Below are 21,205 nucleotides of genomic sequence, written 5' to 3' on the forward strand. Positions count from 1 at the left end.
TAAGTGAGTTGGGGGAGGGAAATGCTATTCAAGTAAACAAGTTTTAGCAAAATCCCCTTAGCTGTTCTTGAGAACCAGCACCAACGTCAGCCAGGGCTTGTGGAACAGTGAGGACTTAAGATTTACATTGGAATTGGTAGAGGGACAAATTCTAAGATTTACAGTGTAAAAATTATGGCTCTCGCTAATTGCTTCATTGAGCAATAGTAGCTAAAAGTTAAAATTTCACCATTTTAAAAGACTGATATCTCCTTTGCGAAGCAACCGAGGAAGCCTTTAAATGGTGATCCCAGACTAGTTTTGCAAACCCTATTGAACAACAAAAAAATTATTTTTGAATCAAAGCTTTCTGTTACATTTTCAGAAATTGCACTTTGAGGCTACCCTCGGTGAACTTTGAACGCTTCAATACCTTACTAGTATGAGTATTTTCCGTCATTGTGGTTGCTTATATGGTAGCTTAGAGTCTCAGCTTTACAACGATACCAAATATGGCATACTTTATGCTGCACAATAAATATTGATGAAAAAGTTTTGATCGAGATCGCTCCACTCGCAAATCAGGAGCGATTCATTTCTCGGATGTCAAATAAGTGACCTAACACACTGAATGAAAATGAACTCAAATGAACACTGGCCATAATTCAGATAATTCAGGTTCAAGCGCTTCTGTCTGTATTTACTCTGTCGTGACTTACCCCTGGACTTACCCTGTATAGCTATCCGTTTAAGTGACAGTTTGTTCAAATAATAGAAAAGATGCGGATTTTTCATTGTTTTAAACTAACTGTCAAGTAAACGGAGTGCTACACGGCGAAGTGCGATTACAGCTTAAGTCTTTTGACAGCTCCTGCAAGTTCTTTATTCAAATCAATTTCAAAACATTAGGTTTTTGTATAACTGCTTTTATCTTCATCACCAATTGGAACCTCTAACAGGTTATGGGCCCAGATCGGGAGTAAGGCAGTGGAGAATAGAAAACCGAATGTTTCTAAATTGAAGGAATTACTAGTAATTTCTGTCGGATAAAGAATTGGAAAATGAAAATACCGAATCTGATTCTTACAAAAAATATTTTTTTTGATACCAACATTGAAAATGATACTTTCGCCCCGCATATGAGGGGCGAAAGTAAAAAAATGCATCCCACGGGGAGAAAGTACTTAACGAAGAGCGAACGCAACTGAACGAACAGCGAAAGTGACTGACGTCACAGAAAATGAGAGAAATGAGTCGAGTTGTCAACAAAATCCGCTCATATTATGCAGAATACTTTGATCAAAATTGTAAACACTGTGCGCCAGTGTTCTTATTGAAATTAGCATACAAAGTTGATACTTTTTGTTACTGAATGATTTGTTAGTTATATCTTAATTTTTGTGTGTGTTATTGTTGTGATGGCTAAATTATTAAATTTTTCATATACCCCCGCATTTTCTGGCTAAATGCCTTTTTATTTCAACATTTTGTTGCGATGTTTGCGATACGTATCAATTTTCAATGTTGGTATCAAAAAAAATAGTATGAACGACTCGGGGCAAAAGTAAAACAAGGCATCAGAACAGTCGGAGCGTTTGCTGCGACTTAGCCCCGTACAACCCGTAATCCTATTTCGTCCGCAACCATAATACGTCCGTAGCCCTAATAAGCCCGGAACCCTAATACGTCTACAACCCTCTAATGCGCCTGTTACCAAAATGCAAGTCAAGTTGGGCATGGTCAAATTTACTAAAAGTGTTCATTTTTAAAATTGCGCATAGCGCAATTACGAAAGCCCGTACGAAGTACCTCTCAAATAAAACCAACAATTTACGACAATATTTTAGAAACCCAAAATTTTTTGCCAACTTTCCATTGGGTATTCAATTACCTCTCAAATGAAACAAAAACTAGCAAAATTGGATGAGATTTACTCGATTTATGTGCAAAAAACACTTAGGGCCGAGTAGCGGCCTTAGTGCAAGGGCCCAAATTTGAAACTTTTTTTTGCCATCATTCTATTCGGCATTCAATTATCTCTCAAATGAAACAAAAACTAGCAAAATTGGATGAGATTTACTCGATTTATGTGCAAAAAACACTTAGGGCCGAGTAGCGGCCTTAGTCCAAGGGCCCAAATTTGAAACTTTTTTCGCCACGTTCTTTTCGGTATTCAATTACCTTCCATAAAAAACTAAATCTAGCAAAATCGGATGAGATTTACTCGATTTATGTGCAAAAAACACTTAGGGCCGAGTAACGACCTTTGAGCCCTCCCAACAAGCCCACGTTACATCTTACCCAAAAACAATGTTCAGCAACGTTGTTCTACTCGTCAATACCTTTCATTTGATATATCACAAGCAGCTATTGCGTGCGTATTTCGGTAGATATCGTCGAAAGACTGAAAAACACCTATAGGGCCCTAGCTCTGGAGGGGCCGACCCTACCATGCCCATTTTCGAACTTGACCTTACTTTTGTCGATACCAATCGGGGAAAAAAAGAATTTTGAAAAAAGGTTGTGATTTACTCTAGCTAGAGGGGTCACGGACGGACGGACGGACGGACGGACGGACATTTTTTTTATTGCGGATTCGTCATCTATGAACATAACCAAATGCTTTGCCCTTACTGTCTGCTTCCAATTCGACGTGTTACAAACGGCATATTAATCTTATAAGCCCCCAGTACTTCGTACGGGGCTAAAAATTCAACCGTGTGCGAGAGTTGGAGCCCGCGCCGAAGGCAAGGGCTCTAATCGCACAGGTCATTCAATGTACTATTACGTTCATTCTGATGTTACACGCATCACGTTAGCACTTTATTTCGTTGATATTGGTTGTGTTGAAAATAATTTGGCATCTATTTTTTTGTCAGCAAATTTATTCTTTTTTTCTGCAAATTTATTTTTTTTAGCAGCAAATTTAATCTTTTTTATCAGCAAATTTAGTGTTTTGTATCAGCAAAATTAGTCTTATTTTCAGCAAACTTATTAGTACTCGAACAGCATCTTTATTGCTTTCTGAGCAGCAATATTACTGACTTTAAGCAGCAAAAATAATTCTTTTGCAGCAAATCCCTGGCAGCAAATTTATTACTTTGTAGTCAGCAAATTTATTGTTTTGTAATATGCACTTTTAATGCCTTCGAACAGCAAAATTAATACCTCGAAGTTATTGCTTTTTGTCAGCAAATTTATTAGTGTTTCAATTGCAAATTTATTTTTTTATAAGTAGGAAAATTACTATCTTCAATCAGCATATGTCCCGCAGTAGGACATATAAAATTATATCACTAACACCACTAACACGAAAACGTCAACTCAACAAGCGACGAAAAATAGAACTTTCCGTTGCCTTTATTGCGAAAAACGTTGTACACAACTCGGTGATAGATCTTTTAGGCACACGATGTGTATTGTCACGCTCGACCTGCGGTATCGAGTGACAATCTACACACCTAGTGCCTAAAAAAGCATTTATCCCTCGGTTTGAATGGGGCTTCGTAATTTCGCTATGCGTAATTTCTAGGATGCACACCTTTCATAATAATTTCACTTTAACTAAGTTTACGGACCGCTCGGCGTGTTAAAACGCTCTTTATGGGCAATGAATTACACAGACTAATTATTAGACGATGCGAGAGAAAAAAAATTAACTCCTAAGTTACCGACACCGTTCCGGCGCCCGGCTCGCATTGCGGCCCTCCGCTTCGCTCCGGGGCAATGGGCCGGATCGCTCGGCGTGTTAAAACGCTTTTTAAGTGCAATGAAAATTGGTATCCATTTCGTAAAAAGAAATGAATTGTCCGTGTAGTGTCAATAACTATTTACGTTGACGTAAGACGTGAAATAGTAATTTCTGCAGCTAGTTGCGAAAAGTGGTAGTTTGTGTCACTAGATGTAATGTTATCAAACGTGCGAAGCGAGCGAAGCATGTGACAAAAACTACCACTTTCACAACGTGTTGCATACAACGTTTTCTGCAACCAGCTGCGAAAAATGAACTTTTGAAAATTGTTACACTGCGATTATATATCTCAATAGCCGAATGGTTAGAGGTGTTGCTCGATAAGCATTGGGTTTTGGTGTCCATTTCACCACTAGTGACGAAAAGCATATATGAAAATCCATTTCACCAAAAATAGATAAAAAATAGCTAAAATAAACAATTAATTTTGCTTATGACAAGAAATAAATCTGCTGACAAAAGTAGAATAAATTTGCTGTTGCAAATCAATAGAATTGCTGTTAAAAAATAGCTAAAATAAACAATTAATTTTGCTGATGACGAATAAATAAATTTGTTGACAAAAGTATTAACTTTGCTGATAGAAATGAATAAATTTGCTGCTAAAAAATAGCTAAAAAAATATTTAATTTTGCAGATTGCAAAAAAATAAATGTGCTGACAAAATAAGATTAAATTTGCTGCTTCAAAAAAATAAATTTGCAGACGAAGAATTAAATTTGGTCACAATAGCAATAAATTTGCTGAACTAAAAGAATAAATTTGCTGATAAAAAAAATAATTTTGCTGCAAAAAAAGAATAATTTTGCTGACAAAAAAAGATTTCCCAAAATAATTTACGTTGAAGTTAATTGCGGCTTATCAACTTTCGGCACCCTGGACTTTACTTAAATCGTCGAGGAATGCCTCCAAATAAATTTCTAAAAATCTAGAATTCCGTTTTGGATTTTTAGAAATTTAGAAATGTGTGGTTATGACGGTTTCTATTGGTATCATCGGATTCAATATTTTTACAAATGGCACCAATCTGTCGAAGCGACGTCCAAGTCGCAAACTTTTCATCTCTCTGCATTGTCCACACCGTCCACCCATTCATCTAGTCTTTTTCCATACCATCTAGTCTTTCTTCGAACTAAAAAGTTCTACGTTTCGTCAGGCATTTTTGTGGAAAGTACATCAATTTCGTCGCTTTAAGCCGTTCCATAAAAATATCCATGCTCTTTAAAGTGTAAGCCCCACAAATAACGTTCGTGTAAGCTCAGCTGTACGGTGGGCTGTTTTCTTTCGTATTAATATTGGGTAAGAAAACCAAACAGCCAGCCGACCATCAGACGGGAAACCAGTGTATATAAATGCTGTGTTGGTGTTTATGTTGTGTGATGGCAAAGGTACACAAGAAAATGCTAATTAATTTAATGCAAATTTATGGAGGCAAAAGTATCGTTAACCTCCGGATGATAACCGAAAAAACAAAACTCACATACAGCCTCATCTGTATGCGGTTTAATTTTTCAGAACTCATTTACACATTTTGCAATGTAAAATTTTCGGTATTGTAGTATATACACAATGTACCTACTTGAAACCACTTGCAGTAGTATTACATATTATAAAATGATATAAATATTCTAGTACTACACTACGTTTACGTATACAATATATATACCATCACAGCATTATCAAACAAATACCCCAGGTAATACGTTTTTCCAAACCAAACTAATGCAAATTTGGATACGATAATTTTCGGTTGCGATGTTTTGTGTCTGTGTATTGTATATTTTGTGATGTTGCTTTTCGGAAAATAATGGGTTTTCAGGGCTGATGCGGAAACTAGATTCATTCAATGAACAGAGCGCAAAAAAAAAATGATTTCCTCATGCTTCGTATTTGAATAACCAGTTAATAAATTATGATTGAACCGGCTGGTTGTTATAATTTTATTATAGCTGTTGGCTAAATCCAACAAACTCCCCACAATCCGTCCCACTAGCTGAGAGTAAATGGACAAAAGGATTTACGAACAATCATTACCGAAACGATTAGCCGGTAAATGGAGATTGTATACATTCATTCCAGGAATTTAATCGATGGCTCTATATGTATTGTATTGAGCAATTATCTAATGTTTGAACAAATCTGTGCGTCAGTATTGTCACACAGAGAATTTCATTGTCTCTTGTCTTTATTTGGTCAAAGAACGATTCGTTGAAAGGAGGTAAGAAAAAACGGACTTTTCTACAGACTGTTTCAGTTGGGGGAAAAGACTAGATGAACCGGGTGGTCAATGTCATCATTTGCATACAAAAATATTGCAGTACTGAACCGATTTTTTACTGCGTTCACTTTCGACATATTCTTTGTATGTAAATGATGACATTGACCAACCGGTTCACGTAGTCTTTTTCCCACCTCCTGAAATAAGAAAGTGACAGCAATAGAAGTGACAACAACAAGTAGAAAATTTTGTAAGAAAATGTTAGTCGACTTTCATGCGTCTTTATGGTTAAATCTGTACTCGAACCATGAAAGCTGGAAAAATTTGGTCACTTTTAGAGTATGTTGGGCAGCTGGAAATATTTGGTGACTTTTGGGGTAGCTGATTTTCAACAAATTTTCGATTTTCGTCAAATTTTCTATTTTCGTCAAATTTTCGATTTTCATCAATTTTTCGATTTTAGTCAATTTTTTTTCAAATTATAAAATTTCGTTAAAGTTCGTGAAATTTTGCCAAATTTTGTGAAATTTCGTCATATTTTCGATTTTAGTCAAATTGTTGATCTAAAACTTCCAAGACGAGTGCTACACCAACAAAATCTCTACGAGAAAAGTGCGACAGAGTCTTTGTAGTACAATTTCTAAAATGAATGATATCGCTAGAGTAGACGCTTTCAGCTTCGTTACGCAAAAATTAAATTTTTTAATTGGGTTCAAACAAGCTTCGAAAAGAAAATTGACTGAAAACAACAAACATTTTACCGAAAAAATCTGCGTCTCATGTGACAGAGGATCAGATCTCCAAGAAAATTTATCTTATTTATGATGAGAAAAACTAAGCCAGCTTGTTTGAACTAAAATTGGGTGTAAAATTTAATTTTTGCGTAACGAAGTTGAAAGCGTCAACTCTAGCGATATCATTCATTTTAGAAATTGTACTTCAAAGACTGCGTCACACTTTTCTCGAAGAGATTTTTGTTGGGATATCAGTCGTGTTAAGAGTTTTAGAACACTGCTTTTTATAACAGTTTATAACAGAAAATCGAAAATTTGACGAAAATCGAAAATTTGACGAAATTCGAAAATTTAACGAAATTTAACGAAAGTTGAAAATTTGACGAAATTCGAAAATTTGACGAAATTCGAAAATTTTACGAAAATCGAAAATTTGACGAAATTCGAAAATTTGACGAAATTCGAAAATTTGACGAAATTCGAAAATTTGACGAAATTCGAAAATTTGACGAAGAAAGTAATTCTCTATCTGCCACCATTCAAGAAATATCTCCAAAACCCCAATTGACCCACCCATTTCCAACTTTCGACATTTTTCACAAATGCCCCTCTGTTCTACTCGTAAAACTCTGAGACTTTGCCGAAGAAAGTAACTCTCTATCTCTCATAATCGCAAAAATATTAGTCCTTTCATCCTACGCTCGAGTAGCTCAAAATTTGGTCACTCTAATCACTCTAGCTCAAACGAATCTGACCCGATTTTTTAAATTATTTTTTTGTTCGAATCGTGTTACGAATACCTTTCATTTGATGGGTCGCACGCCTCTGTAGGTTTCAATACAGCTAAGCTACAGCCGAAAACGCGTTCCCGACCCTCGAAAACCACACTCAGAAACCACTTCGAGGTCAATAAAACAAAATTCTGGTTTTTCCTGGGGTAATGGCGTATCACATTTTCATTTTTATGCCCACCCTGAGGTTCCTGCAAAATTTCATGGAGATTGGCTGACTAGTTTCCGAGATCGTCCGTCGATAGATAGATAGAAACATACAGAGTAAGTTGAAAGATTTTGATTGTTTGGGAAAAGTCAATTTGGTGTATTTTGTATGAAAAGTGACCAATTTCAAAACGATGTATCTACGGTAATTTTAAAGCTACATAGTCGAGTGATAGCTCGTTTTGCTCGTATTTGAAGCGCGAATAAGATAGAATAGGATTTGTGGTGATACAGGCCAAAGGAAAGAAACTTAAATTCTCGCCTATATATAGTTGCCGCGTCTCAAAAAATTTTCTTCGTTCTTTTTTTGGAAGTTAGACTGCGTCAAGTCCTCCGCTAACTGCGTCACGCCTTTCTCGTAGAGATTTTGTTGGGTTCATTCTTTGTGCTCTATCTGGTGAAATAATTTCAGTCTGGTAAATAACCATGAAATGTCATTAGTGAAGTTACTTCACCCCAGAACGATCTATTTCGCTGACATAAGTCATTTTATAACGAAATGTGTAGTTTCCAACCAGCTAAACTACGTATCACCAACCGAAATAAAACGCCCTTGCTATAGTAGTAGTAGTAGGACATTATTCGTAATTCGTAATTAGAGACATGAATTGTATGTATAGTAAATTATGCATCGTTACAGCATCACTTTGTAGCACCGATTATACTTTCCGTACAATTATATTAAATTCTAATTAAACTCCTAAGAACGAACCCCCATAAATTCCATTTACGTAATTATAATCAGAGTTCGGGTAAAATGTTCTGATGGTACGCTCTCTCTTCCCGTCTCTGTACACAAATGTGTTACAGTGTCAATATTAAAATATATATTCTCCTAAACGTGCGCCTCTTCCGTTTCCATATCGTTCGTAACACAGAACAACATGTTATATATACATCTCTGGCTGTGTACACAAACAATGTTTTTTTTTTCTTCTGCCGTTACATATCAGTATCTAACGGGTTTCTAAACTTATCTATACGTACACATACACATCCTCAATATACAACTTCATATAAACTGAGCTCATAAAATTTACCTTCTGGCACCGCACTTGATGTAATAAGAAAATGAACACATGCCGAACCGGTCCCATGACCGGCTAATGTTGTTCGTAAAGGATCACCACCAAAAGCTCCGATATTCTCTTGAAGCCAATGTAATGCAGCGATAATGTCCATCAGTCCATAATTGGCTGGAGATTTAGAGTATCGATCGGTGTTTGCGTTCAGGAAACCTGGAGAGAACGAAAAGAAATGTTTCGGTTAGATAAATAATGAACATTTAATGAATATTTAATCCAATTATTTTGCCATTTAAAAGCGTTTGAAATTTATCAAAAAATTTCACATCATCAATTTGTTGGTTGGATTGGAATACTCTCTCTAGCAACCAAAATCTCTTAAAAAAATTGAATTAGGGGGTAAGATAAGTTTGAGAAAATTTGCTTCTTGATATAAGTGAACCGACTCTGCTTGGTTATATGGCTTAAAGTGAACAGACTCGCGAATCGTAAGGAAGTAGCAGCGTTTAACTAGAGTCTTTACCACCTTAATAAATGTAGTTTGTTGCTAGAGAGGGTATTATGGATTGGCAAAAATTATGTGTCAATTGACGCAGAATCTTTTTTTCTTTAAGATAAGTGCGAAGAAGTTGCTTGACACGTGAAAATAAAAATCCGTCTAGTTGTCTGGGCTGCTATGTCAGAAAAAGTCGTCTCGCTCACTAGCAAACTATTTTTTTTTCGCTCTCTCGAACCGGCAATAACCGCTTAAAACCGGTTTTACTGTAGAACTTCAGATATCTCCGTCAAATCGAAATATTTTTTAGTATTCTGAAACTTTGATCCAACACCTAAAACTCATGGAATAATTTTTTTGTCGAAGGACCAGAACTGCCCGGTCTATGAAGGATTCCTTGAAGAGTGACCTTAAAAAACCGCTAAGTTCAAGACTCATTTCCCTGGTCATTTCTTATTCAATTTTGAAGTTTGTTTTTTTGGAAAGGTAATTACATATACATACCCTACCAACGATAGCTGCCCGAACTCTGACGTATCAAAGAATCTGGCGCCACAGCTCTCGGAAGCACAATGACTTTTCACACAAGTTTTTTTTTTCCAAAGAAAATTGTGGGAATTAATAATAAGCGTTTCGAACGATTTTTCCTCAATACAAGACTATGATACATTTCAATGATATGCAACTATACGTCTATGGGTCTGAGTCTTCCAAATGCATCCGAAAGCTAGAACTCAAGAAAAACTAGCATTTCCAGCCGTGTTTTGTTGTTGTCTCCTATGGATTTAAGGAAAGTTTGATGTGTTTGGATGTCAGATCCTAGAATTCTATCACTTCGAAGGGTGACTCTTCTTCCCAGACATAGAACTCTAGGATGATGAGTACTTCCAATGGTTTTTTTGAACTTTCTTCTGGACTTAAGGGAAGGCTGAGATGTGTGGAGGTCAGTTCCTAGAATTCCATCACTACGAAAGATCTATTGTCTTTCCAAAGCTAGAATTTATGGAAAACTAACATTTCCAGCAGTTTTTTCCAGTATCCTCTGGGTTTGAAGAGATATTTGGCGATAAGTAGGCGATGTGAAAATGGCAAGTTATTTCTTTGTTTTTTTGGTTTGTTTGATTTTAAAGTTTGTTAACAATTGTGTCCGACTGTTTTCGCGAGCGATTGTAGTTTTTCCCGAATGAAATTTCGACGGACGGAGACTTAGGCGGTGAAACGGGATGATTACCAACATTGTTTCTCGACAAGTTGCTCAATGGAATTCATGGAACTCATGAATTTGAGGGAAATGCCGAGAAATAGATGCCGAATGCCAATGCGGAAACTAACAGGAGGAATATCGAACGGAGCTGTATCCAGGTCAAGCCGTGGTTGCAAATGCAAATACGGTTTGTCCCGCGTAAATGATACTGAAATACTGAAACCGCAGCACGGTTTGGAGAAAACTCGGACTCCAGTTGAAGCAGATACGGTTTGTATAGGGTAACGGTCTACGGTACGTGCGATGTAACTTGATGAGCGAATGGTTGATGCTTTTCAGTTACCATTCTCTGAATGCGTCATATCTCACGGTTTTGCTTTATCGTTTCTTTATCGTTTCTTGTAAGGAGCATTTACGCTTTTGGTTTGGATATGCCGTTTTACCAGTTTTGGCAAACAGATACTTAACCGATGGTCCTGTGCGATTAGAAGCCTTATTCTTGTTTTCGCTCTTCGTACGTGCACAAGAACAATTTGTTTGCAATTTGTTGTTGTCTAGAGTTTTCTTCTTTCCGTGATGTTGCGCGCTTCGAGTTTCGGCCTGTTGTTGGTTTTAATTGTTGTCGACGTCTGTCAAGTCAAAGTTATGGTTCGTTAGCCTTCAGTTTTTCTCTAACGTTTCTTGAATGGAACGTTTGCCTCGCTTGTAGAAACTACTCTCTCCGTAAAGTTAAAGGGCTTAGCAGCCTCTGAGTTTGAGCGTTTCTTGCACATTCCCTAAGAGGAGCGTATCCTCTACACGTAGGTGTCGCTGTTTACGTGGTGTGGCTACCACATGAGAAGCGTTTTACGAAACGTTGAGAAGAGCATTCCCGTTGCGCGGTGTCTGTCGGAACGGCGATTCCAGTTTTTCTCGGACGTTTGTTGACGGGAGCATTCTCGTTTCTTTGACTAGCGATAGTGTAAACGGTTTTATGTAATAATTTGGCTGTGTTATCTTCTGCTAAAGATATGTATATCTGATCTTAATGTTATCTCTCTCGTTTCACGCGCTAATGGCTTATTGGAGAACGCTTTTTTGAATGATACGAAGATCAAAAGAATGATTACGCACCAACGCTTGAAAATGGTCTTACGATGAAATAACAATGAATCTGAATGAATGGTTTGTATGACGTGTGGTTTGGTAAGTCTCCTGCTGCAGGTAATTTTCTTCACGATACCAATTCTATACAAAAATATTTCCGAGCAATGAAAGAGCTCAGGTGGTTGGTTCATCTCCCCACTGCCGTGTATTTAGTCCGACCACATAGATCGAGCGACGGTGGTTGAGTTAGTTACCTTGGTTCATCCTTGGTATATAAGTCAAAGTAATGCATGTAGTGGCCCCACCACTGACAAAGTTCATCGTACACAAAGTGCCGGAGGCAGAGTGCGAATGTGAATGAGTGTGCTCGACGAGAGGAAGCGCACAATTGTTCTCTGGTGTACAATGAACCGAGTCTAGGAGAGAGAAAAGGGAGGATTAGGACTTGATTTTCATTCGTGATCATTCAAGTCAAAGTCCTCACGTTCAAATAATCTCATGGGTGAGCCCACAGGGACAAGCTTGTTATTACGAAAGTCAAGTCAAGTCAAGTCAAGTCAAGTATCCTCTGGGTTTGAAGAGAGATTGAGGTGTCTGTCAAAGGGTCTATCTACTTCCAAATGCTAGAGCTCTAGAATGACCAGAACTTCCATCAGTTTTTTAGGTTTTTTTTTCTTTATTTAAGAAACGTTTTGGGTCTAACTACATTTCAAATGTCCATTGAATAGAATAATAGAATTCGGGAATTAACTTCAAACGTGGATATTGAGGTATGGCCTTTAAGATTTGAAAGGAATTTTTTCGTAGGCTCGCATGCCTAGAAAGGATACAAATGATAACTAGATGTGGGTGTCGATCTGCGTCGTGTTTTTTGCCTTTATTTGTAATAAAATTTAGGCATAAATCAAGTCCGAGTAACTAAACCCGAACACTGACAGCTACGCTGTCATCCATAGAGAACCCTAGCCTCAACTCTGTGAAAAGTGTAATAGATCAGTGTCAAATAACGGTTTCTTCTCTAAAAAAGTGTCAAATGAGCTGTCAATTTCACAAACAAACAATGACAGTTCCATATGAATTTTTGTAACATTGAGGTTAGCTTTGTGAAAATGACAGCTTATTTGTCATCTAAAACGATATAGATCTATTTTGAGCTGCCGTTAAATTTTGTATTTTGTCCGGATCAACAAAAACATTAAATTGTAATTGTTGCTTGTAGGTCTTAAATGTCACCGTTTAACAAAATGTATACGACCAAAATGAACCTCGATTGTAGAATTTGTCCAACCACTCGCCCTTTCTGCGTTTACCAGTCCAGGTTTCACAACGATTTAGTTGCCGCAGTACTTGACGACCAGAAAATTCTTCCTCGTCCTTCCTGTGTTTACCAATCCAGGTTTCACAACAATCCAGTTGCCACAGAAGCCGACGATCAAACAACTCGTTCTCCGCTTCACCGTTTCACCAAGCACAATGTACCGCTATTCCAGAAAAAATTTCATCCAAACGAAAAATCTCTTGTCCAACGAAACAGGACAAAATTTTGTCTAACCAAACGTAAAAAAATGTAGTCGCAACACTTTCGCTAACTTTAGGTCTTCTAATTTGAAACTTTTTTAACAAAATTTAATTAATTTTCGTGTCTGGGCCCATAACCTGTTGGAATATCGAGAACGGCTACGACGAATAAATGAAACACTTGTGCTTGTTACTGGTCTGAGCAGAGAATGACTTTTTATTCACGAACTGAGATGACATTAGACAGATAACAGTATGGACCAATGGTCCCATATGAACAGTGATGAATGGATACAATTCAATATTCAACAATCTCATTATTTTACAAGAAAACCATGAGAACCATTCAAATATTTCTTTCGATTTTTAAACTTGCTCATTTTCACTGCACATACTTTCAGGTTAGGGTTCTATGTGGATGATACTTGACATTTCGAATAACCTTGGACTCGATCTATATACTGATTTCTGTTCCATAACAAAATGACCGAAAGCTGTCATATTGGATTCCATAATTCGGAAACAATTTGACACTCAAAAAGTCAATCGTGTTTCTTTGAGCCATTTTCTTCTGTAACTTCTTTCCGACCAGAATGCGAAGTAATACTTCGGAAGTATGCAATCGAAGTAAGTTGTAACACACGGGTGACTTTGTGTTGCGAGTATCAAAAGATTGTTTCCTAATTATTACATTACGCAGCAGCCATCCAATGTATTCTAGTTTATTGCCTGTCAGTGACAGTTTAATATCACGTAAAGTGAACACTAAAAAATAATAGCTCATTTCCGGAGAGGGCAAACTGCTGTGTAATGGCTATCTTTCGCAAGGGGCAGGCAATAAACAAAGTCCCTTAAATTGAGATATTTAAAGTGTTGTTTGAAGATACATAACCTACTTCCTATAGGTGCATCCTTCTTGCGCGTCGGTTGTCATTGCTTTTTGCATTTTCTATGTCGGAGACACTGATGATAATTTCCACTTAAATGTCGTAAACCCTAAAGAGTAAACGTTCTTGTTCATTAACGACATTTAACAACGTACATAAACCACTGTTCAAAACTAAATTTAATTTATCCAAAGCGATCACATTGAATGAACGTAATCAAGTGACTGTAAGTAATATTACACTTTAACATTGATTAAATCAACCGAGAAATCAAAGTTACTTAAACGTTTCCAATTAACTTTGCGCCCACCGTCTTTTCTTTTCAAGTAAAAGGTTTTCGAACGGAGACAGAGAGAGAGAAAGAGAGAGCAAAACATTTACTTTTCCCCAAGTATTACACGTCTCCTCTATAGTTGCCGTTTTTCCATATCGTTTCCCTCCCAGCCTCGTCGCACCCACAAAAACCAGAAAAGAAACCATTAAACTGTCGAGTTCAATTTCTTACGAACTGAAATATGAGGAAGCTGATGGGCTTACATTTTAATTTGCATATTTTGCTCATCATCATATAAAAGCCCTAAGAACTTAATAAGTCGAAGAGGTTGGAGTATGAAAATTTATTTTCGGTTATGTGTTTAGATGATGAGATGGATTCACTGAGAGGGTATGCCTCCATTCCACCACCCCATTCCCGTATAATAAAGCTTTTTGTTTATAGATGGTGTGGTGTATTTATATGACATGTCGACTATTACAATATTAAATAAATATGAACATTAACCGTTACACATCCCTCTACGTTCTGCACCGCAGAAAGAAAATAAGGACGCCGAAAATGTTCTACAATATTAACATGGAATTTAATAGATTTATATTTTCGGTTGATGAAGGGAAAAGAAGAAATTACTCAAACACAAATGACATGAACGGCTAGTCCAGATGCTTAGTGAAAAAAAAAATATCGAAAATGACTTGAACCTTTCATAGAGTTAAAAAAAATAATTCCCGACTCGATCTATGTTTCACGCAACAAATGCTCGGAGTGAAGAAATAGTAATTTATACAACCGAATGACAATAGTTGTTTAACTGACAAGGAATAAAAAGTTGAAAAGTCCAGTTTTCGTGTGAAGTTTGTTGATCCGAGGCGAACCCGAGCCCACGTTTTTATAGTTAGTTATTCTAAGTAGCTTCGAACGGAACTCTGAGCATTTTTTATTGTGGATTATTGTGACAAAAGTGTGACCATCTGTCAAAGTGACGTTTTAAACGTCAAATCATAGTTATGTGAAAGAATTTTTTCTTCTCATCTTAACTTAACTCGAGAGTGAAGAAAAAATGAGAGATTTTCTGATCATTTCTTAGGTCCCTTTCGTTTGACAGTTAAAACGTCATTTTTACATATTGAATAGACAGACTTTTGATCGAAACTGATACAAATAATAGGTAAAAAAAGGGTTGGAAATTAGATGATGCTCGCTGCGCTCTAGTGGCCAGAGTCACCATAGAAAATGCCAACCTTTTTCCCGACTTAATCTCTGTTTTACGCAACAAAACAAAAGCTTGAAGTGGAGAAATAGTAATTTATACCACCGAGTGACAATTGTTATTTACATGACAAGGGATAAAAAGTTTAAAAGTCTAGTTTTCGTGTAGATCCGAGACGAGGCCGAGGTCAAAATCACATGAAAACTTGACTTTTTTTACAGAGTTTTATAATGCTTTTTACATGCTATGCATGTTCCATGTGGTCGAAAGTGGCTTATTATGACCCTAGAGATCAAAAGCAAATTGACTTTAACACTTACATTAACCTCAAAAGCATGTAAAATCCATTACACAACTATGTATAAAATGAAAAGTTTTCTTTGGTTTAACGACCTCGGCTACGCCTCGGATCAACAAAATTCACACGAAAACTTTACTTTTGATTTTTTATCCCTAGTCATGTAAAATACTATTTTAGGAACTAGATGGTGTCAACTGTCACTAGATGCTGAAGTTGAATACAAAGTTTTTCTCAATAGAGGCGACAAAGGTTTCACTTTTCGTCACTTTTTCATCTGTGCATGGTGAGAGCAATCCTATTTTCTCCACTCAAATTCGGTGAGAAGATATCGTTTTGCTGACAGTTCTGATGACAGCTCAGGTGAGAAAATTGTCATTTTCTCAACCACTGTTTGCCCACGGGCTTTTCGATCTTTTTTTTTTGTGGAACTTTTGGTAGCCAGTCCGGCCCTAATATTACTTATCGGTAAAATTAACTAGAAGAACCGATTTTGTCCAGCCCAGTAAGATAAAAAAAAAATCGGAAAAACCTTGGAATACATCAAGACCACCCACAGCACCTCGACTATGTGTGTTTAAAGTTCTGCTTAGAAACAGTTGAATGTATGACGACAAACCATATCTTTCATACCAGATTGACTTATTATATTTGCTTAATGAAACATTAAATGAAAGTACATGGCCATTAATTGTCTGTGACAGTTTTACTCGCAGTTTTAAGCAGCCCTAACTAATTTTTGAAGTTGGTATTATTCGATCCTCCGTTCTTTTCTCCCGGTTAGTGGCTGGGTGTAATTAAATTTGACATAAACAAATTGTAACTAATCTTTAAATTCTTAGCATTTAAAATGTGAAATGGCATCGCAGACAAATGGATGATGATGGTGCGGTTGGCTGTTTCGTTTGCGGTTTGCTAATTTTATTTTTTTTGCTGTACAGTTTCTGTTTACTCAAATGATGGTACGCAATTCACAACTCATGATTATGTACGCCTAGTCAGTGTGTGTGGTTTGTGCTGTAGGTCGTAAAATATTTTTTATTTTATGAAGGTGTACGTCGCATGTGTGAAGTGCTGTCGCAATTTCCACTTCATTACAATCAGTTTCACTGTGGAAATAGTTGGGCTAAACACGGTCTGTGCACGCTTAATTTTGTTGATTGAGGTTTCCAAACCTGGGGAACATACACGAAAGCAATAGCTCGGTAACAGGTGAAATTTTGAATCGACAATCCAGCTGCACTCTGATGCTAACATATTCTAACCCCTAACAGTTGAAACTCTTCTCCTGCAAACCTTTACCTTGTTACATAACGTGAATTAAATTCTTATTGGCTTTGGTCACATTTGATGGGTTCAGCCATAAGAGCTACAGCTCAGGATTGTTTGTATTGTATGTTTAACTCACACAACGAAACAGGTCATCTATCATCACAAAAGAAACTGTGATTTCTCTTCTTGGTTGGTTCCTGAAATTCCATTATTCCCAACCCAACAAAAATCTCTTCGAGAAAAGTGTGACGCAGTCTTTGAAATACAATTTCTAAAATGAATGATATCGCTAGAGTTGACGCTTTCAGCTTCGTTACGCAAAAATTAAATTTTACACCCAATTTTAGTTCAAACAAGCTGGCTTAGGTTTTCTCATCATCTGCCAAATAATTTTTACCAAAAAAATTTGCGTCGCAAAGGTAAACAACCAAAATTTTACCAAAAAAATCTGCGTCGCAAAGTGGCAAATGTTCAGGAACAGACCAGCAAGAAAATTTATCTGCCACATGCGACGCAGATTTTTTTGGTAAAATTTTTTTAAAAACTTTTCTCGAAGAGATTTTTGTTGGGATATCAGTCGTTTTAGAAGTGTAGTCAACACTGCTTTTTATAACAGTTTAGTTTTAATTCAAAAATTTTACGAAAATCGAAAATTTGACGAAATTCGAAAATTTGACGAAATTTGACGAAATTCGAAAATTTGACGAAATTTGACGAAATTCGGAAATTTGACGAAATTCGAAAATTTGAAAATTTGACGAAAATCGAAAATTTGAAAATTTGACGAAAATCGAAAATTTGACGAAATTCCAAAATCTGACGAAATTCAGAAAATTTGACGAAAATCGAAAATTTGACGAAGAAAGTAATTCTCTATCTGCCACCATTCAAGAAATATCTCCAAAACACCAATTGACCCACCTATTTCCAACTTTCGACATTTTTCACATATGCCCCTCTGTTCTACTCGTAAAACTCTGAGTAGAAAAAAATATTAGTCCTTTCATCCTACGCTCGAGTAGCTCAAAATTTGGTCACTCTAATCACTCTAGCACAAACGAATCTGACCCGATTTTTTTAAATTATTTTTTTTGTTCGAATCGTGTTACAAATACCTTTCATTTGATGGGTCGCACGCCTCTGTAGGTTTCAATACAGCTAAGCTACAGCCGAAAACGCGTTCCCGACCCTCGAAAACTTCACTCAGAAACCACTTCGAAACAAAATTCTGGTTTTTCCTGGGGTAATGACGTATCACATTTTCATCTTTATGCCCACCCTGAGGTTCCTGCAAAATTTCATGGAGATTGGCTGACTAGTTTCCGAGATCGACCGTCGATAGACAGACAGACAGATAGATAGACAGATAGATAGAAACATACAGAGTAAGTTGAAAGATTTTGATTGTTTGGAAAACGTTAATTTGGTGCATTTTCTATCAAAATGACCAACTTCAAAACGATGTATCTCCGGCAATTTTAAACCTATATAGTCGAGTGATAGCTCGTTTTGCTCGTATTTGAAGCGCGAATAAGATAAAATAGGATTTGTGGTGATACAGACCAAAGGAAAGAAACTTAAATTCTCTCCTATATATAGTTGCCGCGTCTCAAGAAAATTTCTTCGTTCTTTTTTTGGAAGTTAGACTGCGTCAAGTCCTCCGCTATCGCTCCGGACATGATGGCTCCGTATCCTCCCAAATCAAGTTCAGCATTTTCCGGGATCTGAGTTCTTGATTTGAGAGGATACTGAACCATTGGGAATAATGGACTTTCAGGAACCAACCAACTACTATCAAAATCATCCTTTTAGTCCCAGAGTTCTAGAATTGGGAAAATGTTGGATCATGTGGAGTGATTGAATTCTAGGAACTAGTACACTACCAGGTCAATAATCCTAAAAGTAGTGAAGAAAATCCAAAAAATGCTAGGAAGCCATACACAAAGACTAATGATCTATGTACACACACCACACATACACTACACTACACATTCTGTTCGAAATATCAGAAGATCAAAGCAAGCAATTGAATTGTAACGGATCGTAGGATCCAGTCGAATAGAAAAGAAGATTAAACTCGAACGTTAAAGTCGCCAAGTTAATCCGGAATTTGAACGCCTACAAAATTCCAGTGGGGCCTCCATGTTCGGAATTTTGTAGGCGTTCAAATTCCGGATTAACTTGGCTCAATTGCATTGAGAGAGAAAAACACAACATTTCGGGCGTGTTGCCCTTTCAACGTTCGAGTTTAATCTACTTTTCTATTCGACTGGATCCTACGATCCGTTACAATTCAATTGCTTGCTTTGATCTTCTGATATTTCGAACACTCCCACCAGTTTCTGGATCTTGAAGAAACTCCAATGAGAAATATTTCGAACACCCCCACCAGTTTCCCACTGATGAGGAATCCTCAAAAATTTACTTTTCCTTCGTTGTTGCGTCCAATGACCAACCAATTGTGAAATTACGCTACCATGACCGATGTTCTTTTGTATCGTTTCTGGATTAACAACGACCTTCATTGTGTTGACCACCAAATGACTCGACCTACCAGATTCGTTAACACCACGACCAATGTTACGCATTCGTTTGTTGCCAATGAGTTTCGAATGACCACGTCCTCGTTGCTAGTGACCAATCGCTCCGCCAATGACTTTCGGATGACCACTTTTCTTTGCCAGTGACCAATTATTTGTTCTGCCACTACTTTCGAATGATCACGTCCTCTTTGCTAGTGACCAATCGCTCCGCCAATGACTTTCTCGTTGGCAATGTTTACGTCAGCAACTTTCCAACGCCAAAGACTTTCTTCGTCCATGACTTGCTGCTGACCAATCGTTACGTCGATGACCATTTTCGTTCGTTGACGGACTTATACATTACCACATCCAACGATGTTCACGGAGCCATCTTCGTTCTTTCATTGTCAATGACTAATTCATTTCTTTCCCATCGAACTCGGCTTGACCAACCAGATCAATTACGACGACCACCGATCTCTCAATACTCCGATGCTGACGATCAATCTTTATTGTCCTTCGACCATCCAATTCGATTCAACCAAACCGATCAATCAGTGGCTAATTTTGCTGCTAGTAACCGACTTCACTTGGGCGTTACGACGATCACCGAATTTGAAGGTTGACTCGCACCATCATTAGAGTAACGCAAACGTTACGACTTTCGATACAACTAAACCGAATTTCGTTTACCATCAACTCGCAATTGAACCATCTCGACTGAATTCTGAATTCTGTTTGTTATTCAGCCAGAGGACTCTCCTTATCGTGCTCAGTCCTTCAGCTTTCCACTAGAGATCTACTGTCTTTTATTTTAGATGCAAACTCAATCGTGTTACAATGGGAAGCAGTTTTTTTATTCACCAAATTATACAAAGCTTCAACGCCCACTATTCGTTTTTATAATTCAATTCGCCACCCGTTTACTTCAATGAAAGTGTAAAACAGGTATGGTCTATTGTCCTCCCGGAGGATATAAAAATTTGATTTTCGTAATTAAACGCACTCATTTTCATATTATTTTGACATAAAATGTGAGTGCGTTTAAGACGAATTCGGCGATCGACCATACCTGTTCTCTACTTTCATTGGTTTACTTAAATGAAAAATCAAGAGTTATTTTTCTGAACACATTCAATCTGGCATGCTATACAACATAAAGGCGTTCGAAGTAATTATCATTTTGTCTGATACCGTGGCTTTGGCGCTAGAGCTCTCGACTCATAAGCGAGAGGTGACGTGTTCAAATCCGCGGCTGGGCAAGATGATTTTTCCTTCAATTGCTTTCTATGTAACACCTACTCGTAGATATTCTAATAGTCCTTTTCAAAAAAAAGATTCTGGTTCGGTGAAATCATAAAAAAAGAACATCTTTCCGCCTAATGTGGACTACAACAAATATGCGAACCAAGTGGTCAAGTGTACCAAGTGTACTCACATAAATGAAATGAAATGTAAATCTGAAGGATTTACGTTTAATTCGCTGAAACTCTTGGTTATATACCAATTAGTGACTCAGTTGTCAACCGAAATGTTGCAACAACAAAAATTTATTATCCCCAACAACTGGGTAAATATGAACATGTACGCATACCCCGAATGCATGATTATAAATGTTGTCTATGTTTTTGTGTACTTTAACCGAAATTCTAATCCAGTCTAAATCTCCTGTCTCGACCCAACTCGAAATCGGTCAATTGATTGTTTAAATATACACAAAACTGAGACTC

At 37.1% G+C, this 21,205-nt stretch overlaps 1 protein-coding gene across 1 annotated transcript in view; it reads right to left on the minus strand.

The window, feature by feature from the left end:
- Positions 1-21,205, minus strand: part of LOC119075776 (neuroligin-4, Y-linked) — a 192,201-nt gene that overhangs the window by 22,364 nt on the left and 148,632 nt on the right. The window contains exon 6 of the mRNA XM_037182331.1: positions 8,721-8,918. Coding sequence (XP_037038226.1) covers positions 8,721-8,918 — 198 coding nt within the window. The remainder of the gene's footprint in view (positions 1-8,720; positions 8,919-21,205) is intronic.

This window comes from Bradysia coprophila, unplaced genomic scaffold (genome assembly GCF_014529535.1).
Source record: "Bradysia coprophila strain Holo2 unplaced genomic scaffold, BU_Bcop_v1 contig_232, whole genome shotgun sequence".
Taxonomy (NCBI): Eukaryota; Metazoa; Arthropoda; class Insecta; order Diptera; family Sciaridae; genus Bradysia; species Bradysia coprophila.